Below are 19,705 nucleotides of genomic sequence, written 5' to 3'. Positions count from 1 at the left end.
TAAGGGAATGAACATTATGTAAAAATGGCTTGCCGTATTTTTTTGAAAATACAATGCTTGATAAGTTTGAAAGTGATACATGCAAAAATGGCTTGCCATATCAGTAAAAAATATGGAGTTTAAGTCAAAAATGGCTTGCCATATTTTGAGAAAAATAATGCTTAAAAATTATTTATTGGAAAACTATAAGTCTGATAAACCTTAGAGATATAGCAACAAAATCTAACGCATCTAAATACAGCTTTTGGCCAAATTTGGGGCTTGTATAATTTTTTTTACATGCCCGGGTTATAAAAATTTGATATTTAACATTTTTTATTTAAAAAATGATAAGTCTTATAGGCATGAGGAGATATAGCAACAATCTTGAATGCAGAAGGCACATTTTGACCACATTTGGTCCTTGTGGCATGAACGGCCTAGGAGGAGATACGTTTGTTTTCAAGGACAGAGTAGTATAACAGTATGTTGGCTTTCTCAAGCTAACATAATGAGGACTATATATATATATATATATGAATGACCTGTTTGACTTTCATTCTTCTGTGCAATAAAAAGAAGATATTTTGAAAAATGTTGAAAACTTGTAACTGATAACTTTCATTGTTTTTCCTATCATGGAATTTTCTTTTGTGTTCAACAGAATTAAGAAACTCATAAGGTTTGGAACCACTTGAGGGTGCATAAATGAATGCATTTTAATTTTTGGCTAAACTATCCCTAAGTACAAATGATGTGCTTTTTAAAAATGTACTAATTCTGTTTTATGTGTAGGGGCACACAATCTCACAAATTATTGTGACATCAACACAATGTAGATTTTAAACCCTGAGGACAATTGGCTCAAAATTATTCCCACCCCACAATTAAAACAAATGGAAGCAAACTTTGTCTTTTGTTATGTGCAAAATATACACATAGTTAAATGTTGCATGACCCTTTAAATCCACTAGGAGTTCTTCAGGCGGTGCAAACAGGAAATTTCTCAGCATGGTTTTGGTTACGTAGGAATATAAATAAATGTAAGCCTTGCGGGCTGGAAAAAATAATTTTCTTCCTCTGTCAGTGCAGTGTTGTGTCTTGTGCACCTTGCGAGCTGGGGGGTTCATTATGTGTTGTATGCGTATATACACAATTTTAATGCGTCTGCCAGTGGAGCTCCAGAGACTCCGACAACTGTGCTTTTCTCTTTATTTTTCTGTCTACATTCTAACCCTCATTGCGCTCTATTCCTCCCCAACCCTCATCCTTCTCTCTCCAGGATCAAGTAGTGATATTTCCACTGTCAAATCACGCCATGTTAAGGGCTTCCTCATCTGGCCGGAGTGCTTCTGTTTTAATGAATGGCGTGCTTGAAGCGGCCAGCTGTAGAGGCACTCTTGAAGGCAGCACAAAACATGAATTTGATGAGCAGTTATGTTGTGCTGTGAATGTAATTTCTGCTTTTTTTTCTGCTTGTTAAATGTTTAATGCTTGACTGGAAGTCTCTTTGCAGTCAAATTCAATGGAGTGCAGTTTAGTTCAGATGCACAGATGTTTTCTCAGTTCACAGTTCAGGTTTGTTATTAGATCATTCACATCATCTTCAGTGAGGATAGTTTACCAATGAAACAAACTGTTCTAGAAAGAAAAAGTTAACAAATTCAACAAATAGCTCATCAAATTATGTGAAGCGATATCTCTATTAGATTCCATTAACACTAATAGATTCTTCATTAGACACAATTTACAACAAACTTGTTTGTTACATAGCTTCAATACAGTGCCGCCTATTGGTCTGGAGATATGAAAATTGAGTTTGTGTGTATTTTATACTTATGAATAATTTGTCCAAATTGTTGACAAACATTGTTCTCATTGGATTTATAGAAGCACTCCAAGCATACAGTGGGTAAATTAAGCATTGAACACATCATGATTGTTACTGGTAAATGAATTTCTAAAGGAGCTGTTAATTGTATTCAGGTTTTGATAAAAAAAAAAAAAACATATAAATAAATCAAAACAAAAATGAAATGAAGGCCCAATCCCAATTCTACCCCTTAGCCCTTCCCCTTGTTTTGCGCATTCACATGAAGAGGTAGGTATGTCCCAATTCTCTTTATCTTGAAAGCGTAGGGCTAAGGTGAATTAAGCAAAAATAGAATTAGGGTTGGGCCGAAATAACAAAAGAAGAAGGCACTAAACTACAGTACTATATTTAATATGTTTTATAAAATCCTTTTTTTTTTTTTTTTTTTTTTTTAACGACAGCTTCAAGTTGTGTCTTGTATGTGAGTCAGGTGCTCAACTGGTGCTTCAGCATCCTGATTCTTCAGATATTAATGAGTCAACAGATTCTAAAAAGTCTTCAGTTCTGTGTATCTCTTCTGAAATCTGATCTTTAGGTCTAATTGGTTTTAAGTCAGGTGATTGGCTGGACCATTTTATATATTTATTAATTTTTTTTGTAAAAGCAGCTGTGAGTTTCCTTGATTGCATTTGGGGTCATTGTTTTGCTGTAATATCTACCCTGGTTTCATCTTGATTATCTGGTAACTAAGGCAAACAATTTAGTTTGTTTTATTTTTATATATGGATTACTTTTGTTATTAACGTCTGGTGAAAATTTCAACTCAGCAGCCCCTTTAGAAAAATGTTTTTGTAAGAAAATGGTGAGATGTTTAATATTTTAACTGGTGTAAACTACTATATATATATAAATTTTTCCGTCATTTTGTCTGATGCATTAACATATCTCTATTGTACTTGTCACTTGTCATGTGTCTGCAGCTCAGCCCCATGTGCTCAAAAGTAATCAAAAACAAAAGTGACTAAAGAACTTGTTAATAGCTGTTAATACATTTTTAAATATTATAACAGTTCTTTGATTCATTCTGAAAACGTTAATGCCAATTATGAATTCTTGTCCACCCTTTTTTTTTTCTCCTCCGTTGGTTTAATTTTCACCAAATTTGGTTCAGATTATCTTCAGATTATCTTACAATAAATAGTTTTAGAATGTGTGTTGATAGACAAAATATGTTTTTATTGCATCAAAAAATACTGCCATAATGCCATGCATCGTTTGCTGTATCTCTGCAACACTGAAACATGTTGACATTAGACTTTGTGTGTGTCTTTGTCACCTCACACTGACCACAGTCTTTTTTTAACAGCACCACCTTTCGGTCAAAAGTAATAAACCATGTAATCACTCACCGCTAATATTCATTAATTCATTTTATTTTCGGCTTAGTCCCTTATTCATCAGGGGTCGCCACAGCAGAATGAACTGCCAACTTATCCAGCATATGTTTTACAGTGGATGCCCTTCCAACTGCAACCCAGTACTGGGAAACATCCATACATACTCAGACAGAGGAAAAAAAATTATAGATTTTATGGTGATAGGCTACACTCGTAAAAACAAAGCTGCCATGTAGAACAAAAAAGGGGGGTTATAAATTTAGTAAATCTTTTTTTGGCTCTCCAAAAAACTATTTTTACAGCAAAAAGTAAAAAAATATAATTTATAAAATTGTAGTTTTTCACTTTAAAGCTCTTGTTGTGGATTAAATATTTGGATGGATGTTATTGTTTCTTCATGCATCCAACAGTGCCAATAAATAACTTTTATCATTGTATACATTTTTTTTTCCATATTGAATTTTGATGGCTTATTAACAAACTGCATCTGAGGCTTCAACTCTGCAAATCATTCACAAACCAATTTTGTGATCATGCCATCTACTACTCAAAATAACTCACACTTGTAGTCATTTTTCTGACTTGTGTGATGCTTTCTTTCACTGTTCATTCTGCCTCTGTTGTGCTTGGCCCCTTGATAGTGGCCCTTCATTGTTTAGTTGAATGAGAACAAATTTGTATTCTTCTAAATCTGAAATGTTTTTTTTTTTTTTTTTTTTTTCACGTTTAACCCTCCTAGATATCCACTTTAGCACCCTGCCAAATCTTAGACACTATCTCCCTTTTAAAAACTAATAATTTTTGCTGAAAAGAGAATCACTGAAAAGAGAATTCCCTTAACTGTAAACTAATGTGTTGCTGAGCAGGTCCTGCTACACAGTGACCTTTTGTGCATCCGTACTGTTTTAAAAGGATAGTTTATCATTTACTCACACTCATGTTGTTTGGTTTTTTGTGCAACACAAAAGTAGACAGTTTGCAGAATGTCCAACCTGCTCTTTTTTTATAACAAGAGTGAATGAGACCAAGTGCTGTTCAGTTTTTAAAGACTTAATATGTATAAAATTAAATTAAAAATCCTTAATCAAAAAGAAGTTTAGCTAATACGTGACAAGATAACAGGGATTAAAAATATAATCCCTGGTGCCCCCTGTGCTCTCTCTCCCCAAAATATAAACCAAAACACAAACCACTGAGAATTAACAAGAAAATATGATTTATTTACAGAAAATAAGGAGCAAAAAAAAAAAATATATATATATATATATATATATATATATATATATATATATATATATATATATATATATATATATATATATATATATATATATATATATATATATATTTGGAGGGGTTCAGCCAAAATAAATAACAATAAACCAAGCTAATTAAATTACAGAAAACTTCCCTGGAACATAGATAAGAAATGAAATACAGAAAACTTACCTCCCTATTGACTACACAGGTGAAAACAAAAAATTATAAGAAGAAGGCACCAAACCTCCCTACTATGTGCCAAGCCAGACAGGGAGACAGACAACTGGGTTAGAATGTACAACTTTACATCAGCATCTCACAAAACGCCATATAAGAGACATCAGCAACAAACACTTGTTTTCATCAGTCAAGCGATATCTCCACAGCGAATTAACGAGCGGGAAATCGAGAGAGAGCGGGGAACCACTGAATCCATGCTCTCTTATGTTTTAAATTCAGCCGCCACCAATCCAAGCGCCAATCATGATCCACCATAATCCGCTGCACCTGTGAATAATTCGGAATGAGAGAGAGCGAGAGAGAAACAGACAGAGAGAGAAAGAAAAAGAAAAACACCACATACACACTACACCACAACAACTACCCATAACAATCAATGTGCACTGTGTGAAATACCTGAAGTCACATGATAGATGTTTGTGAGAAGCACAAAGAAATTAAAGTCATTAATCACTCAAAATCTTCCTGCTACTCTCAAATCGCATTTGTGTTTACTGGTTTTTCTTCACCTGGGACACTTTTAGCCCTGTGGACTTCTAGAAAAATGGTGTTCTCTCACTAGTTTAATTTGTTCAGTCTTTATTTAATTTATCCAGTTCATTTGATTTCATTTAAACAAAGTCTAGACTAGACATACATACATCACAGGAGTCATTTGTGTTATTTTTTTTCTAAAGCTACACTCTAAACATGCTGTGTTGTTTAACACCTTGTTGGATCAAATATTGACAAACCCAATGCTGTTATTTTTTATACTTGTGTTAAATACTTGTGTTAATATGTTATATTTAGTTAATTAATTGTGTTAAACTACTGTTGAATTTATCCATTTGACCCAGAATTGGGTCAACACAAAACAGCATTGTTTTTGTTTGTGTTTAGTATAAGGAAAGGAAATATTACGGTCCCATGTTATATTAAGTGGCCTTAACTAAATGTACATTCAAAAATAAATGTACTTTCTGTGTTCATAATGTATTGGAGAACACTTTTGCTGCTCTTGAAGGTGAGATTAGGGACAGGTTTGGTGGTATGGGTAAGTTTAGGAATGGTTAAGGTGAAAGGGATGGGTCAACAATGTGATTATAAAAGTAATTACAGAAATTAATTACAATGTAATTACATTCATCTATTTAATCAAGCATAAGCACAATGTCTAACATGTATTTACACAATAAGTACATTGTAAATTATTAATGTCAGTGTAAGTATTAGTTAAGGCCACTTAATATAATGTAGGACAAAAAAATTGTCATTTTAATTTTGTTTAAAGTCCATCTGAAATTAAAGTTTAAAATGTTCATTATGTTAGCGCTTATTGTGGGTAAACAATTAATCAGTGCAAGTTAATTCAATGGAAAAAGTGATATATTTAATAATCAAAGTCTGACCATTTGCTTCTGCATTTGGAGTGGCGATCCTCTGTGGTCCTTTTTGCTTTAGCCACAAGAACGTTAACCACTCCTCTCCTACCATTAGTTTGCTACAACGGAATGATGCAAAAAGAAAGTCCAGCCTCCGACTTAATATTCACTTTCAGTTGGAAACACATCAACAAACTAAAGTAAAATTCTCAGCAACTGCCAGTTAATTTTAAAATTAGACAAAATGTAAAAAACACAACAATCCTTAAACTGATAAAAGTAACAGACAGACTATAAATGCAAAAAAAGAAAAAGAAAAAAAAGAATAAGATTCAAATTAAATCAAATCTACAACAGTCTAGATATCAGGCTCATTCTGAAAATGTCCCCCTATATACATTTTTGGAGATCGCTAATTATGTAGCCAGAGGTATGTGTGGCTGCATTTTGTCTTTAAAATGAACGTTACGGGGCGGTATGATGCCGCCGAAGGCTTCTGTTTCTTTTCGGGCTACCAACTGATAGCTTAACTCCGTGTGGATGGCTTTTACACTTTTACCAGTTTGTCCAGTGGCTAGTTGCATATGTTGGAGGATTTGAGACACAAAGCGGAGTTAACTGTGAGGTGGGGTGCTGGTCCAGTGAAGAACGGTTCCAGAAAGTGGGTATGATAAACACAGAAGACAAAAAATAAAATAAACATGTAAATAACAGGATGAGATTGTGGTAAAACAGCAGGCGCTCATAAAAGAAATTTGAGATCTCAAAAAGCTTACACAGCGGCCTCTGGTAGATTTACGCGATAACAGCAGGCATTCGTGATAGAAATGTGAAATCTCAAAACGCATACACAGCGGCCTCTGGTGGATTTACGCAAGAACAGCAGGCACTCGCGAGAGAAATGTGTTATCTCAAAAAGTGTACACAACGGCCTCAAGTAGATTTGCGTAAGCTTAAACTTCTTGGGACATATTTGGTGCTCTCCAGAAATCTATATAGCGGTACGTTTTCAGAATGAGCCTGGGTTGTCCATGAGAGGTATTGATCATACTCCATTTAGGAAAAACAAATATTATGGAAGTTAGCAGTCTTGGGTTTCCAGCTTTCTTCAAAATGTCTTATTTTGGGTTCAGCAGAAGAAAGAAACTCGAGCAGGTTTTGAACAAATGACAGGAGAGTAAATGATGACAGAGTTTTCATTTTGGGTGAACTATGCCTTTAACAATACTAAAAAACCTTGCTCTATTTCTGTCTATTCGGGTTTTGTACAGTTGTTAAATATTTCATCTATACAACGTGTGAATAATGCATTAATCCACAGCATTGTCCCAAGCTGCTAAAGCACGCACTAACACAAGCCTGCTGCTGTATTTTTAGCTGTTTGCCATATTTCCACCCAGTGCATTCACAGATGTCTCCATCTCCATTGCAGGTGTTAAAACTCGCTTTCGCACTGTGCTCCAGCCGGCTCATGAGGAGGGACGTCCCTGCGCCTCCCAGCTGTCCCAAACCAAGCCTTGTCCCATCAGCCCCTGCTACACGTGGCTGCTGAGCGACTGGTCTCCCTGCAAAGTCCAGGTAGAGATCCTGGCCTAAAATAATTGAATCTGCATGTGTTCTTCTGCGCTCGCCGGTTATTGCATATCATCATTCTAACCTGAGGCCATACAATCCAGGTTTTACAAAAGCAAGCGGTGTCGAGACCATGTGTGTTTCATACTGGCACAACACTGGAGTTTTTTAATTGAATTTTTGTGGAAATTGCAAGCGCACACGTTGGGTTTGAGGGACTTTCTGTCATTGAGACGTGAGGCGACTGCTGATTAAAATCACGCTGGGATCCACAGTCTTATCATTAGAGGAGAACAGCGGCAGAGTTCAGATTTCCATCTCGCCGCTCTTCTGCTTTTCTCTCCGCGCGCCTTTTGTATCTGAGAAAGATTTTAATTGTACGTCTCGGGGTTTTGCGCACGTCCCTGGAGTCGAGCTTGCCCAGATCAAAAGCCTGTCCTCTTCACATCTGCAACAAAAGAAACAGTGCACACTTTTAACATGAGTTTGTGTATGTTATTTTTGGTCATTGGTTTGATGAACACTTTTGTTTTCATAAACTTAATCAAAATTGTGTGATATATGTCTGAGAACTTTTGCATTTTAGATTAGCTGCATTTTGCTTTTCTTTATAGTTGTGATTACAGTACGTTGGATTTAGATTTCAAGGTAAAGGACTCGTTTTAATAAAGGGGATTTGCATAGTTCACAACATTTGCAATACAAATTATGTTCAAATGTACGGAACGCCGGAAGTGACGTAGTGGAGGAGCAAAAATTGGCTGGGTAAAAAAAATAAATAATGGGTGAAAGAAAAAAAATGGGTGGGAGGAAAATAGCCTATATTTCTAAGTTTTTGTGTTCCCTCGCAAAGTTTTGCATTCCCTCGCAAATATGTTTTGCGTTATCTCGCAAAGATGTTTTGCGTTCCCTCGCAAAACTGTTTCTCCTCAAACACTTCCTCTTCACTTCACTCGTGTAAACCCTCCCGTTTTTTGTGGAAATTCTCCCGTATTTTACCGTTCTATTCCACTTTCTTTACATTACTGTGCGTCGATCGTCGCCTTTCATATGCTACCTCTGAAATTGCATGTATAAGCGCTGACTGACAGACGCGCTCCATACAAAACTTATCCCAGATCAGGATCTGTACACGCCATTTACAGAGGAGCACAGAGGAGCGGGTGTATGTTGAAACAAACAAATACACTGAATAATATGTAAACATCTCCGTCCTGCATGTTTTATTTTAAACTGCTAATTTTCTCTTAAATGAGCACAAACAGTTTCTAAAGTAGTGGAATGCTTTTATTATAGATATGTGCATTCTTACAGAGACACCTCTCAAACTAAACAAAACATGAGATTCATTTGCTGCTCACTTGTTTGATAACAGAAGTGTCCCTTTAATGGCGCATACAGACGCTGATCTGGGATCAGTTTATTGTACGGAGCGCGTCTGTCAGCGCTTATACATGCATTCACTGATTAGAAAATGTAAGGCGACGATCAACTCACAGATTTAATGTAAAGAAAGCGGGATAGAATGGTAAAACATGGGAGGATTTCGGTAAAAATGGGAGGGTTTACATGAGTGATGTGAACAGGAAGTGTTAGTGGAGAAACAGTTTTGTGAGAGAACGCAAAACATCTTTGCGAGATAACGCAAAACTTTGCAAGGGAACGCAAAACATCTTTGCGAGCGAACGCAAAACTTTGCGAGAGAACGCAAAAACTTAGAAATATATATTTACCTCGTACCCATTTTTTTTTTCACCCATTTATTTATTTTTTTTCACCCAGCCAAATTTTTTCTCCTCCACTACGTCCCTTCCGGGGTTCCGTACAAATGAACATTTAAGTATGTTTGATCAAATAACACTTGGAATAGCGACAGAATGATCTTGTGATCTTGAGGTTTAAATGAGGAAAAAGAAGAAAATATTTCTTGACTTGAAGAAATGACTCACTATATTATCTAAAATTGCTTAAGAGTGAAAATGTGCTAAATATTCATTAAATGTGCTTAAATTAGTTTACATCTGTTTTAGAGTCTAGCCCGTAATTATTCATATCCATGGTTATAAAATATTTATTTATTTATTTATTTATTTATTTATTTATTTATTTATTTATTTATTTATTTATTTATTTATTTATTTATTTGAATGTTTGTTTGTTTGTTTATTTAGCAAGTGGCACAGTGGCTCAGCGATTAGCACTAGTTTTGAGTGGGTCAGTTTTCAATTTCTGTGTGGAGTTTGCATGTTCTCCCCATGTTGGGGTGTTGGTCCTCTTTGTGCTCCGGTTTCCCTCACAGTCCAAAGACATGCGCTGTAGGTGAATTGAATAAACTAAATTGTCGGTAGTGTATGTGTGTAAATGAGTGTGCGCTTTTTTTTTTTTTTTTTTACAAAATAAGTTAGTTTTACAACAAAACCTAAACCTTGTTTTTATACATTTATTTATTTATTTTTTTTTTTTTTTTTTTTTTTTTGCTGTTTTAAATTACATTTTTAATCACTATCTGATTGTTTTTATTATTTTATTAATCTATTATTTTATTTATTTGGTTTCTTATGTATTAAATTTCATTTTAGTTTGCTATTTGATTGGTTTTATATCTTAATTTTATTTATTTATTTATTTATTTATTTATTTATTTATTTATTTATTTATTTATTTATTTATTTATTTATTTATTCATTTATTTGTTAATTTGTTTATTTAGCTATTTATGGATATAATTAATAAGCAATGGTGTAAGGTTATAAATATGCATTAAATAGGACAAATGTCACTTCACTGAATCAATTTAAGGCAAGGCAAGTTTGTTTATATAGCACATTTCATTCACAATGGTAATTCAAAGTGCTTTCCATAAACAAGAATAAAAGAAACAAGAAAAACTAAAACATTAAAAAAAATAAAAACAGATGAAAATGTGTTAAAACAGGCTTTTAAAGGAATAAAAAAGAAAAGAAAGACATTATAGTGTGATCTTTCAGATTTAGCACAGTGCTCATTCAATAAAGGTACAGCTAAACAGATGTTATTTTTTAAGTCTTGATTTGAATGTGCCTAATGTTGGAGCATATCTGCTCATTTCTGGAAGATGATTACAGCAGCAGGAAACATAGTTGCTGAAGGCCGATTCACCCTGCTTTGACTGAACTCTTGAAATTTCTAATTTACGTTATCCTAATGATCTGAGTGATCTGTTAGGTTTGTATTCAGTGATCATATCTGTAATGTATTGAGGTCCTAGGCCATTTAGTGAATTATAGACAAGTAATAACACATCTATTCTGAATGTAACTGGGAGCCAGCGTAAAGACCTGAGGACAGGTGTGATGTGCTCTGATTTTGTCTGGTTCTGGTCAGAATCCTGACAGCAGCGTTCTTCAAAAACATTTTTCTAAAGTTAAGATATTTTTCTAGTAAATGAAAATTTTTTTGCCCTTGTGCTGTATGATCAGGCCAGAGTTGATCATAAATGCGGCAGCATGTTTCACTCCCAGACGTCAGTCATTCAGTGAGAGGTGTCACTATAATAAGATCCCCTGCTCAACTGGCCACAGCTTGTCTACATTTAATGAGTGCGGCTTGTGGTTTTGTGCAGGGAGCTGAATGTGGAGAGGGCACGAGGGAGAGGAACCTGACGTGTGTACAGCACTGGTCAGACTGGCCGGACAGTCCAAACCCTTCTGAAGCCCTCGAGGACGATAAGTGTGGAGACCGACTCCGAAAGCAGAGTGAGCAGGAGCTGCAGCAGCCGTGCTTTGTCCCCTGCCCAGGTACACCACTGATTCACCATAACACTGGTGTTACCACTTCTTTTATATATTGACTTTTTTACATTTACTCATTCAGTTCATTTATAGGGGAGCTGTTTAGCTTTTGTGATTTATGTTTTGTTTTACCTTACTACTATCATATTTATTATTTATTATTTTTTTTATTTTTTTGGGGGGGGGTGTATTTTGTTCTGCTTTTGATTTTTTTTTTTTTAATGCAAACCATATATTTATTTTTCATAATGTAACTGTAGGACGTTTTATAGCAGATACAGTAACTTGCATTCCAGCACATTCAAGGCAGCATGATCATGAGGAATGTAATTTATTAGTAGTATCATTGTCATTATTTTCATCATTGTCATCATTAATATTTTATAATTATTAGACATTTGTTTTGGAATTATTGCACATATATTAATTAGTCATCATAGCATTAGTTAGATCGTTGTTTCTGCTATGCACCAGAGCTACTATGTAAAAAGTTAATTTTAAGCCCTGTTTGTATATCTTAAAGTATTTTGTTGAAATCTGATTCATTCAAAATATTTTTTTAAGTTACTTACAATCAAGAATTAAGTAACAGAAAAACATTTGTTGTCCTGGCATTTTATCATATCATTTTGTACAGTATGCATTTTAACAAACGAAAATGCACTAATGTGAACAGGCCTAAAATCCATGCAGAGTACAGGGACAAAAGCAGTCTGTAGCTATGTTTCCATCCCAATATGTGAATTAAATTTATGCACAAAACTGGATTATGACATAAAAGACATGCCAATAAAGCAGTGTTTCTATCCACTGAGTTAAAGAGAACAAAATTGCCATTTCCTGATTAGCTAGCGCTAAATATTAACAGTAAAAATTTAATCGCTGTTGTATGAGAAGCTGCGTGAATCTTTTCTTTATTTAATAAATGACTTGCACCTCAGAAGACAATACCAGCTCACAGTGAACACATGGTGGTCTTTAAAGACGTGAGACGCTAGAGGTTTTTAATAATATAATGACACTAATATTGAAATGGTTAAGGAGTTTTAGAACGACCAAATCAACTTTTCAGATGTTTTTCAATGTGCCCAGCCTGCTTGTTTGTCCATTTACACACATTTTTATTATCGCACGCTCTCTTTTGAGGACTTTTTTAATGGGCATACTGGAATTTGTTCTTTAAAAGTGTTTCCATCATAGTTTATGCCCATCTTTTCTTCTCGAATAAAAAGTTTATCTTGCTCAGTTATGTGCAGACGTTTTTATACATTTTTTTTTTTAATTGATGTGCATTTTGGCATTTCCATCAACTGTTTTTTTATGTGTATATCCAAAATGGGCATTGAAAATAGGTGGATGGAAACATTGCTAGTGTGAATGACCAAGTTAACAATTGAAAAAAAGGACATTTTTAGATTAAAACGCCATTTTCTTGCTTGCCCACAAGCATTGTGAATACATTTCACCTTCAGGCTACCATTGACCTGTATTATCCCAGCTTCTGCTTCTCTTTTCGAGCTTGGTCTCTATTTGGTAAACTCGCTGCATGTTTGCAGGCAAGAACAGCTGCTGGAAGGAGAGAAAGAGATAGATGTTAGAGTTAGGGACCAAAAGAAGCGCGAGTTTGAGCGGATGGCATATGGTGTGTGCTGTGTTGCTGTATTATATGTTTGGGCAGCTCCAGTGAGGGATGAAAATAGAGTGGCTTCATGAAGATGATGGATAATGAGATGCCTGGGTGCACAGATTGTGTCTAATAGCCATCCTGGCCGCAGAATGAGAAGGACGTCATGGCTGGAGATCTGCTGCTGGGGTGCGCAGGTGCGGGACGCCTGTCACTGAGGGATGAGGAGGGTCAGTGATGGATGACCTTCAGCTGAGGAAGTGCTAAATGTATCTGAAGAGGGGCTCATTTATTATAAATGTGACAGGAGAATCTGATCAGTCTTGTCATATTTGATTGGGTTTCTTTGATTTTATCGTGGTTGTTTACAAAATTGTTCACAAACTACTAATAACATTCATTATAAATATAAAATCATCTGTTACATAGGCAACAAAGTTTAGGTAAAAGTGAAGAAATCAATAGCTTTTGATAATCAATATTTTAGAAAAATTGATTGGATGAAATGAAAACTTATTCAAATATATAAATATTTTATTCTGACCAATTAAAAAAAAAACTGATTTTTTTCTGTTGCTATAGATAAGTGTCAGACAAAAATAAAGCTATCTGTGTTTAAATATACACTCACCGGCTATTGGGTACATCTTGCTAGTACAAAATTGGACCCCCTTTTGCCTTCAGAACTGCCTTAATTCTTCATGGCTTAATTTCAACAAGTTACTGTAAATATTCCTCAGAGATTTTGGTCAATATTGACATGATAGCATCACACTATTGCTGCAGATTTGATGTGAATCTCCTGTTCCACAATATCCCAAAGATACTCTATTGGATTGAGATCTGGTGACCATGGAGGCCATTTGAACTCAGTACAGTACAGTGAACACATTGTCATATTCAAAAAACCAGTCTGAGATGATGGCACGTTATCCTGCTGAATGTGGGATAGGTACATGTGTTCATAAAGGGATGGACATGGTCAGCAACAATACTCAATTAGGCTGTGGCATTGACACAATGCTCAGTTGGTATATATGGGCCCAAAATTTGCCAAGAAAATATCCCCCACACCATTACACCACCACCAGCCTAATCCGTTGTTACAAGGAAGGATAGATCCATGCTTTCATGTTGTTAATGCCACATTCTGACCCTACCATCCAAATAATGCAGCAAAAAAATCAAGACTTATCAGACCAGGCAACGTTTTTACAATCTTTTATTGTCCAATTTTTGTAAGCCTGCATGAATTGTAGCCTTAGTTTCCTGTTCTTAGCTGACATGAGTTGCACCCAGAGTGGTTATCTGCTGCAGCCCATCTGCCTCAAGGTTGGGCGTGTTGTGCTTTCAGAGACGCTTTTCTACATACCTTGTACTGAGTGGTTATTTGAGTTACTGATGCCTTTCTATCAGCTCCTCTGACCTCTGGCATCAACAAGCCATTTGTGCCCACAAAACTGCCACTCACTGGATATTTTCTCTTTTTCAGATCATTCTCCGTAAACCCTAGAGATGGTTGTGCATGAAAATCCCAGTAGATAAGTCCCAGTAGTTTCTGAAATAATCACCTCGCATCAACAACCATGCCACATTCAAAGTCACGTAAATCGCCTTTCTTCCCCTTATTAGAAGTTCACATTAACATGCAGTTGAACAGGTGTCTCTAATAAAGTGGCCGGTGAATGTACATAAATCCTTAATCATGTCAACACTAATGGTGTTGTTACCTGTACATTAGTAATATTTATGTGGTAACAGTATTTATTCATCTTTTGTTGTTGCTTAAGTTTCTTTATTGTTTAGTTATTTGCATTGTTAGATTTCTTAGTAATTTAATGCTTTTTAGAGTTTTAATTGCTTATCGTATGTAATCTGTGTTCTTTTTATTTTTATGTTTGATCTTTTAGTTTAGTTTTTTTAAATGTGCTTGTGTTGTATGATGTACAGGAGACTGTCACCTGACGGAGTGGTCATTGTGGAGCTCCTGTCAGCTCACGTGTTTGGAGGGTCGCAGTTTCGAGACAGTGGGGCGTCAGGCACGTTCACAAGCTGTTGTCATTCAGGTGCTGGACAATCAGGACAGCTGCCCTCAGCAGGTCTTCGAGACCAGGCCGTGCAAAGGTACCAGCAGAGACTTTTAAGAATAATATGTTGTGTGTATGAAAACCCTGTTCTGTCAAAGTATATTCAAAGTATATATCTTTATATTATTTTGGCATTAAAGGTTGAAATTGTTAAGTCATTGATAAAAATAAAATGTTTATGTCAGATGTATTCCTTTATATCTAAATGTTTTAAATGTAAAAATTTTTAGAATATATAATTTTTTTTCTTCTTAGAATTGGTGGAATAAGTATCCATCAGTTTTAATCTGAATTAAAACTAAATTATTCTAAATGTGTTCAATCTATGATTATCTATTATGCACTAATGCAGGGTTACAGCAGTCATATCACACATAGTTGAAACGTTCCCACCCATGCTAGTATAACAAAACCAACGTTTTGTATTTTCTAGTTCTAGTTATCAAAGTGTTACAGAGAACAAAAATAGTTCATTTTGAATTCTTAAAAAAATCATTATTATTTATTAAAAAAAGAAAAAGATAATTTATGTTATTGACTTTTTTTTCGATGAGCTCAGAAACATCTGGTACATACAGTCATACATATGTTAGAATGTACGCCATCTATGGGACATGCAATAATCAAGTATGCACTGATTTTTTTATAAAATAACACAAATTTGCATCAGAGAAGTGTGAAATTAGTTTAAAGAGGAAAAATAAATCTTTGAATCTAATGTGGATTTGTGGAATGTGAGAAAGTTTGTGCCCTGTCCTCCCCTTTGCTCAAACTGATTCAGTCTCTGACTGTTACCAATGTGACAACTTTATTGAATGAGTGTGCAAGTTTGCAATTTCTGATAGAGCATGAATGAATAGGATGTCTTCTGCTTGTAATCGAATGCACATTGTGATTTCAGCAGTATAACAAGAAGTTAATTTCTGTCTTTGCACGGCTCTCAGTTGTGTATGAGAAAGTCCCTTGGCATCTTTCTGATGCTTACATCACTGCTAGAACAACCAACAGACACAGTAGAGACTCTCACACAATACTACATTACATCATGTACAAACTAAAAGTACAGACAGTCAGTCCTGAAAACATGATTTAAAAACTGATGTTTTTTTTTTTTTTTTTTTTTTTGGAACGTGAACAACCTTTATTTTCAAAGGTTTCAAATGACGCAATAAATCAGCAATGATTATTAAAATTTTAAGGGATTTTATTTAATTCAATTTATTACATTTTTTTGTTTTTAATTGTATTCATTTATTTATTGAAATTAATATGTTAATATAATAATAATAATTAATATTTGCACCAATAATCCATCAGAATAATTATAGTTGACCTAAATTAAATAAACATCACCTAAAATTAATTAATTACTTTTAAAAATATAATATTTTTAAAAGGACTTATTTTAGTTAACTGCAAAGGGAAATTTTTTTTTTTTTTTGATTTTATGTCGTTTAATTTAATAATTATTACAATTAATAATAAAATAATACATTTCATTTATATATATATATATATATATATATATATATATATATATATATATATATATATATATATATATATATATATATATATATATATATATATATATATATATAATAATCATGTAGATCAAAAAAGGAAATCAAACACAGAGAGTCTAAAAATCATTTTGTATGAGGAACTACTTTTCTCCGCTACTCATTCACATCTGCAGCTGACGTCAGAACAGCAGAAACCGTTACTAATTCACCAACATCACTTTGGAGCTAGTATTTGAATGATGGTGTAATGTCTAAAGTGATGACAAAACAGTTTATTTTGCTCACATTTTAAGATTATAAAACTGGACAGCATGAAATAACATAAAATCTATATTTCCAGTATTTCAGTTATTGTTCAGTTCACCAGACTTAGTCCTTAAGTAGAATATACTTAAATTGTATTTAGTTTAGTACTAAGTTTGGTGAACTGAACAATTTAAGTATAGTCTACAAAACAAGTTAAATAAACTTAAATATGCAAGTTTTGATTAAATTGAGGCAACGAGTTTACTCAATTATTTTAGTTCAGTCAATTTATTAGGGTTTTTAGTGTAGAAATAGTGTATGCCAAACAAAACATCAGGCTACAATGTTGTGTGGATCTGGCTAATCCCAAAGCGATGTCTGAGCAGTGGCTTTGACAAATTCTCACAGCGGGTTTAAATGAAAGCAATGACGAGCATTAGGTGTGCTCTCAAGTCACACCCCATTCATCAGATCAGAAAAAGAAATCAAAACACCAAACCGACACAACACAATCAATAGCTGTAATGTAGTGGGTCTAAATGCATTTACGCTAGTTCAGAAGATTATTTGTGTATATATACAGTATACTGTATACATAGAGTAGAGGTCAAAATGATTAGGAGGGCTGTATATGCCTGCATCAGTATATCATATTTGCATTCAGCTATTATCATAGCTGACTGCTCGCTGTAGATCTAATGAGTGTCTCTGTGTCTCTGTGGGGCGGCAGGAGGGAAATGTCACAGTTACGAGTGGAGGACCAGTGCCTGGAATGACAACGAGAGATCAGTGTGGTGCCAGCGGTCTGACGGGGTCAATGTGACAGGTAGACCACCACTTACATTCAGACTCAGAGAATGACAAATACCCTGCACTGAATTCTCTTACAGAGGGATAATCAAAAGAGCTGTCGACTCCACGTGATCGAAAGACTGGAGACAGTGGAAATCCTGTCATCATTTTCCTGCCCTCATGTCGCGCCAAAACTTGTGTGCTGTTTTTTTTTTTTTTTTTTTTTTTTTTTTTTTTTTACAGTGAAATAAAAAGCAAGACTTTTTGAACAATCTTGTGAAGTTAGTAGAGACCAGAGACTGTCAAACTGCACAAAATAACAGGAAAAGAACTATAAAGTCTTTATAAGTCATGTACAGTAACCAACAGATCAAATATCAGTTGATTTTTTTAAAGATAATTCTAATCTGGCTCACATTATATTTTGATGGTCCATTTGTTGAATTTAACTTACATTGCATCTACATGCCAACTAATTCTCATTAGATTATAAATAGACTGTTAGATTGGGGCTAGGGTTAGTGTAAGTTGACATGTACTTGCAGTTTCTTATAGTTAAACATCTGTTGAAGGAGCAGTATCAGCAGATATTAAGCAGACAATCTACTAATACTCAAATGAACCATCAAAATAAAGTGTTAACCTAATCTGCTACAGCTCTACCTTTTTTTTTTTTTGTAAGAAATTAGTTTTATGAGTACATTATTTACTTAGGATACATTCAGTTTAACAAAACTGCCATTAATAACATAGATAAAGTATAATAAATGGTTTTCTTGGATGGAAAACTTTCTCATAACATTCAACCTGACAAAATATTTCTGATTTCAACATAAATATTAATAGAAATGTTTCTTAAGTAATAAATCAGCATATGATAATGGTTTCTGAAGGATTAAAGGATAATGATGATTAAAATTATTCTTTCTATTACAGGAATAAATGACATAGAATGCATTTAAATAGAAAACAGTTTGTTATTATTCTAATAATATTTCACAATATTTTACTAGACTGAAAAAATATTGCTGCCTCACATTTTTGAGTTTTCTTTTATTTTTTAATTTTTCCCAAATGATGTTTAACAGAGCAAGGAAATTTTCAAAGTATGCCTGATAACAGTTTTTCTTCTGGAGAAAGTCTTGTTTCTTTTATTTTGGCTAGAAAATAACAGTTAAAAAAAAAAAAAAAACATTTTAATGTCAAGATTATTAGCCCCTTTGAGCTATATTTATTTCTGATAGTCTACAGAACAAACCATCATTATACAATGAATTGCCTAATTGTCATAGCTCGCCTAGTTAACTTAATTAACCTGGTTAACGCTGTAGATTTTGATTAAATAAATGGAGTTTTCATGAGTATAAGACGTTTTTTAAATATGAAAAGTACTTGAATGAAAAGATGTCAACAGTTTCTCACACAAAGCTTTATATGATTTCTAAGACTTGAAATTAATTCATACCAACCATTTCACTGTATTTTAGTGTAGTTGGATTATTGACAGCTGCTGTGAACGCTTGTTGAATGGAAACGAAAAGATACTAGGGCATTCTTTAAAGGACAGCCATTTGTAGTGGTCTGAAAACATAATGGGCAATCGAGTGCTCAATGCCCCTCTCAATGAACTAATGAATGTACAACCGTTGTACCGTCAATAGCTATAAATGACCCATAATGCAGTGTGAGGGTCACGCATAATTTATTCCCCATGTCTCACCAAAAAATGTTGCCTGCAGCTGAATCTTCCATCCATTCATTTTCCAAGGAGTAGCCACAAACTACACAAAAGCAGCAGCTCTTCTGGCACACTCAGAGTCTGAATTCTCTCAGTTGTTCACATCTTGAAGTGAGCCTATACTTGTGTCACAAAGACTCATCATAATTGGAATTCATATTCTGTTTAATTAGTGACAGTAGCAAACAAATGACCAACGGCAAACATAATGAAAGGCTAAAAACAGAGGCAAACTAGAAAAGTTAGGATCCATGCAATCTAGACAAAAACAACAGGTGTAATGGCCAGTTCACACTA

At 34.3% G+C, this 19,705-nt stretch overlaps 1 protein-coding gene across 3 annotated transcripts in view; it reads left to right on the top strand.

Moving 5' to 3' along the window:
* Positions 1-19,705, top strand: part of thsd7ba (thrombospondin, type I, domain containing 7Ba) — a 402,275-nt gene that overhangs the window by 369,723 nt on the left and 12,847 nt on the right. For all 3 annotated transcript variants that reach the window (XM_073912504.1, XM_073912505.1, XM_009304519.5), the window contains 4 exons: positions 7,486-7,631; positions 11,227-11,401; positions 14,970-15,143; positions 17,609-17,704. In XM_073912504.1, the coding sequence (XP_073768605.1) occupies positions 7,486-7,631; positions 11,227-11,401; positions 14,970-15,143; positions 17,609-17,704 (591 nt within the window). The remainder of the gene's footprint in view (positions 1-7,485; positions 7,632-11,226; positions 11,402-14,969; positions 15,144-17,608; positions 17,705-19,705) is intronic.

The sequence above is a fragment of the Danio rerio genome, chromosome 9, assembly GCF_049306965.1.
Source record: "Danio rerio strain Tuebingen ecotype United States chromosome 9, GRCz12tu, whole genome shotgun sequence".
In the NCBI taxonomy this organism is placed as follows: domain Eukaryota; kingdom Metazoa; phylum Chordata; class Actinopteri; order Cypriniformes; family Danionidae; genus Danio; species Danio rerio.
This window is presented reverse-complemented; position numbering and strand designations above follow the sequence as displayed.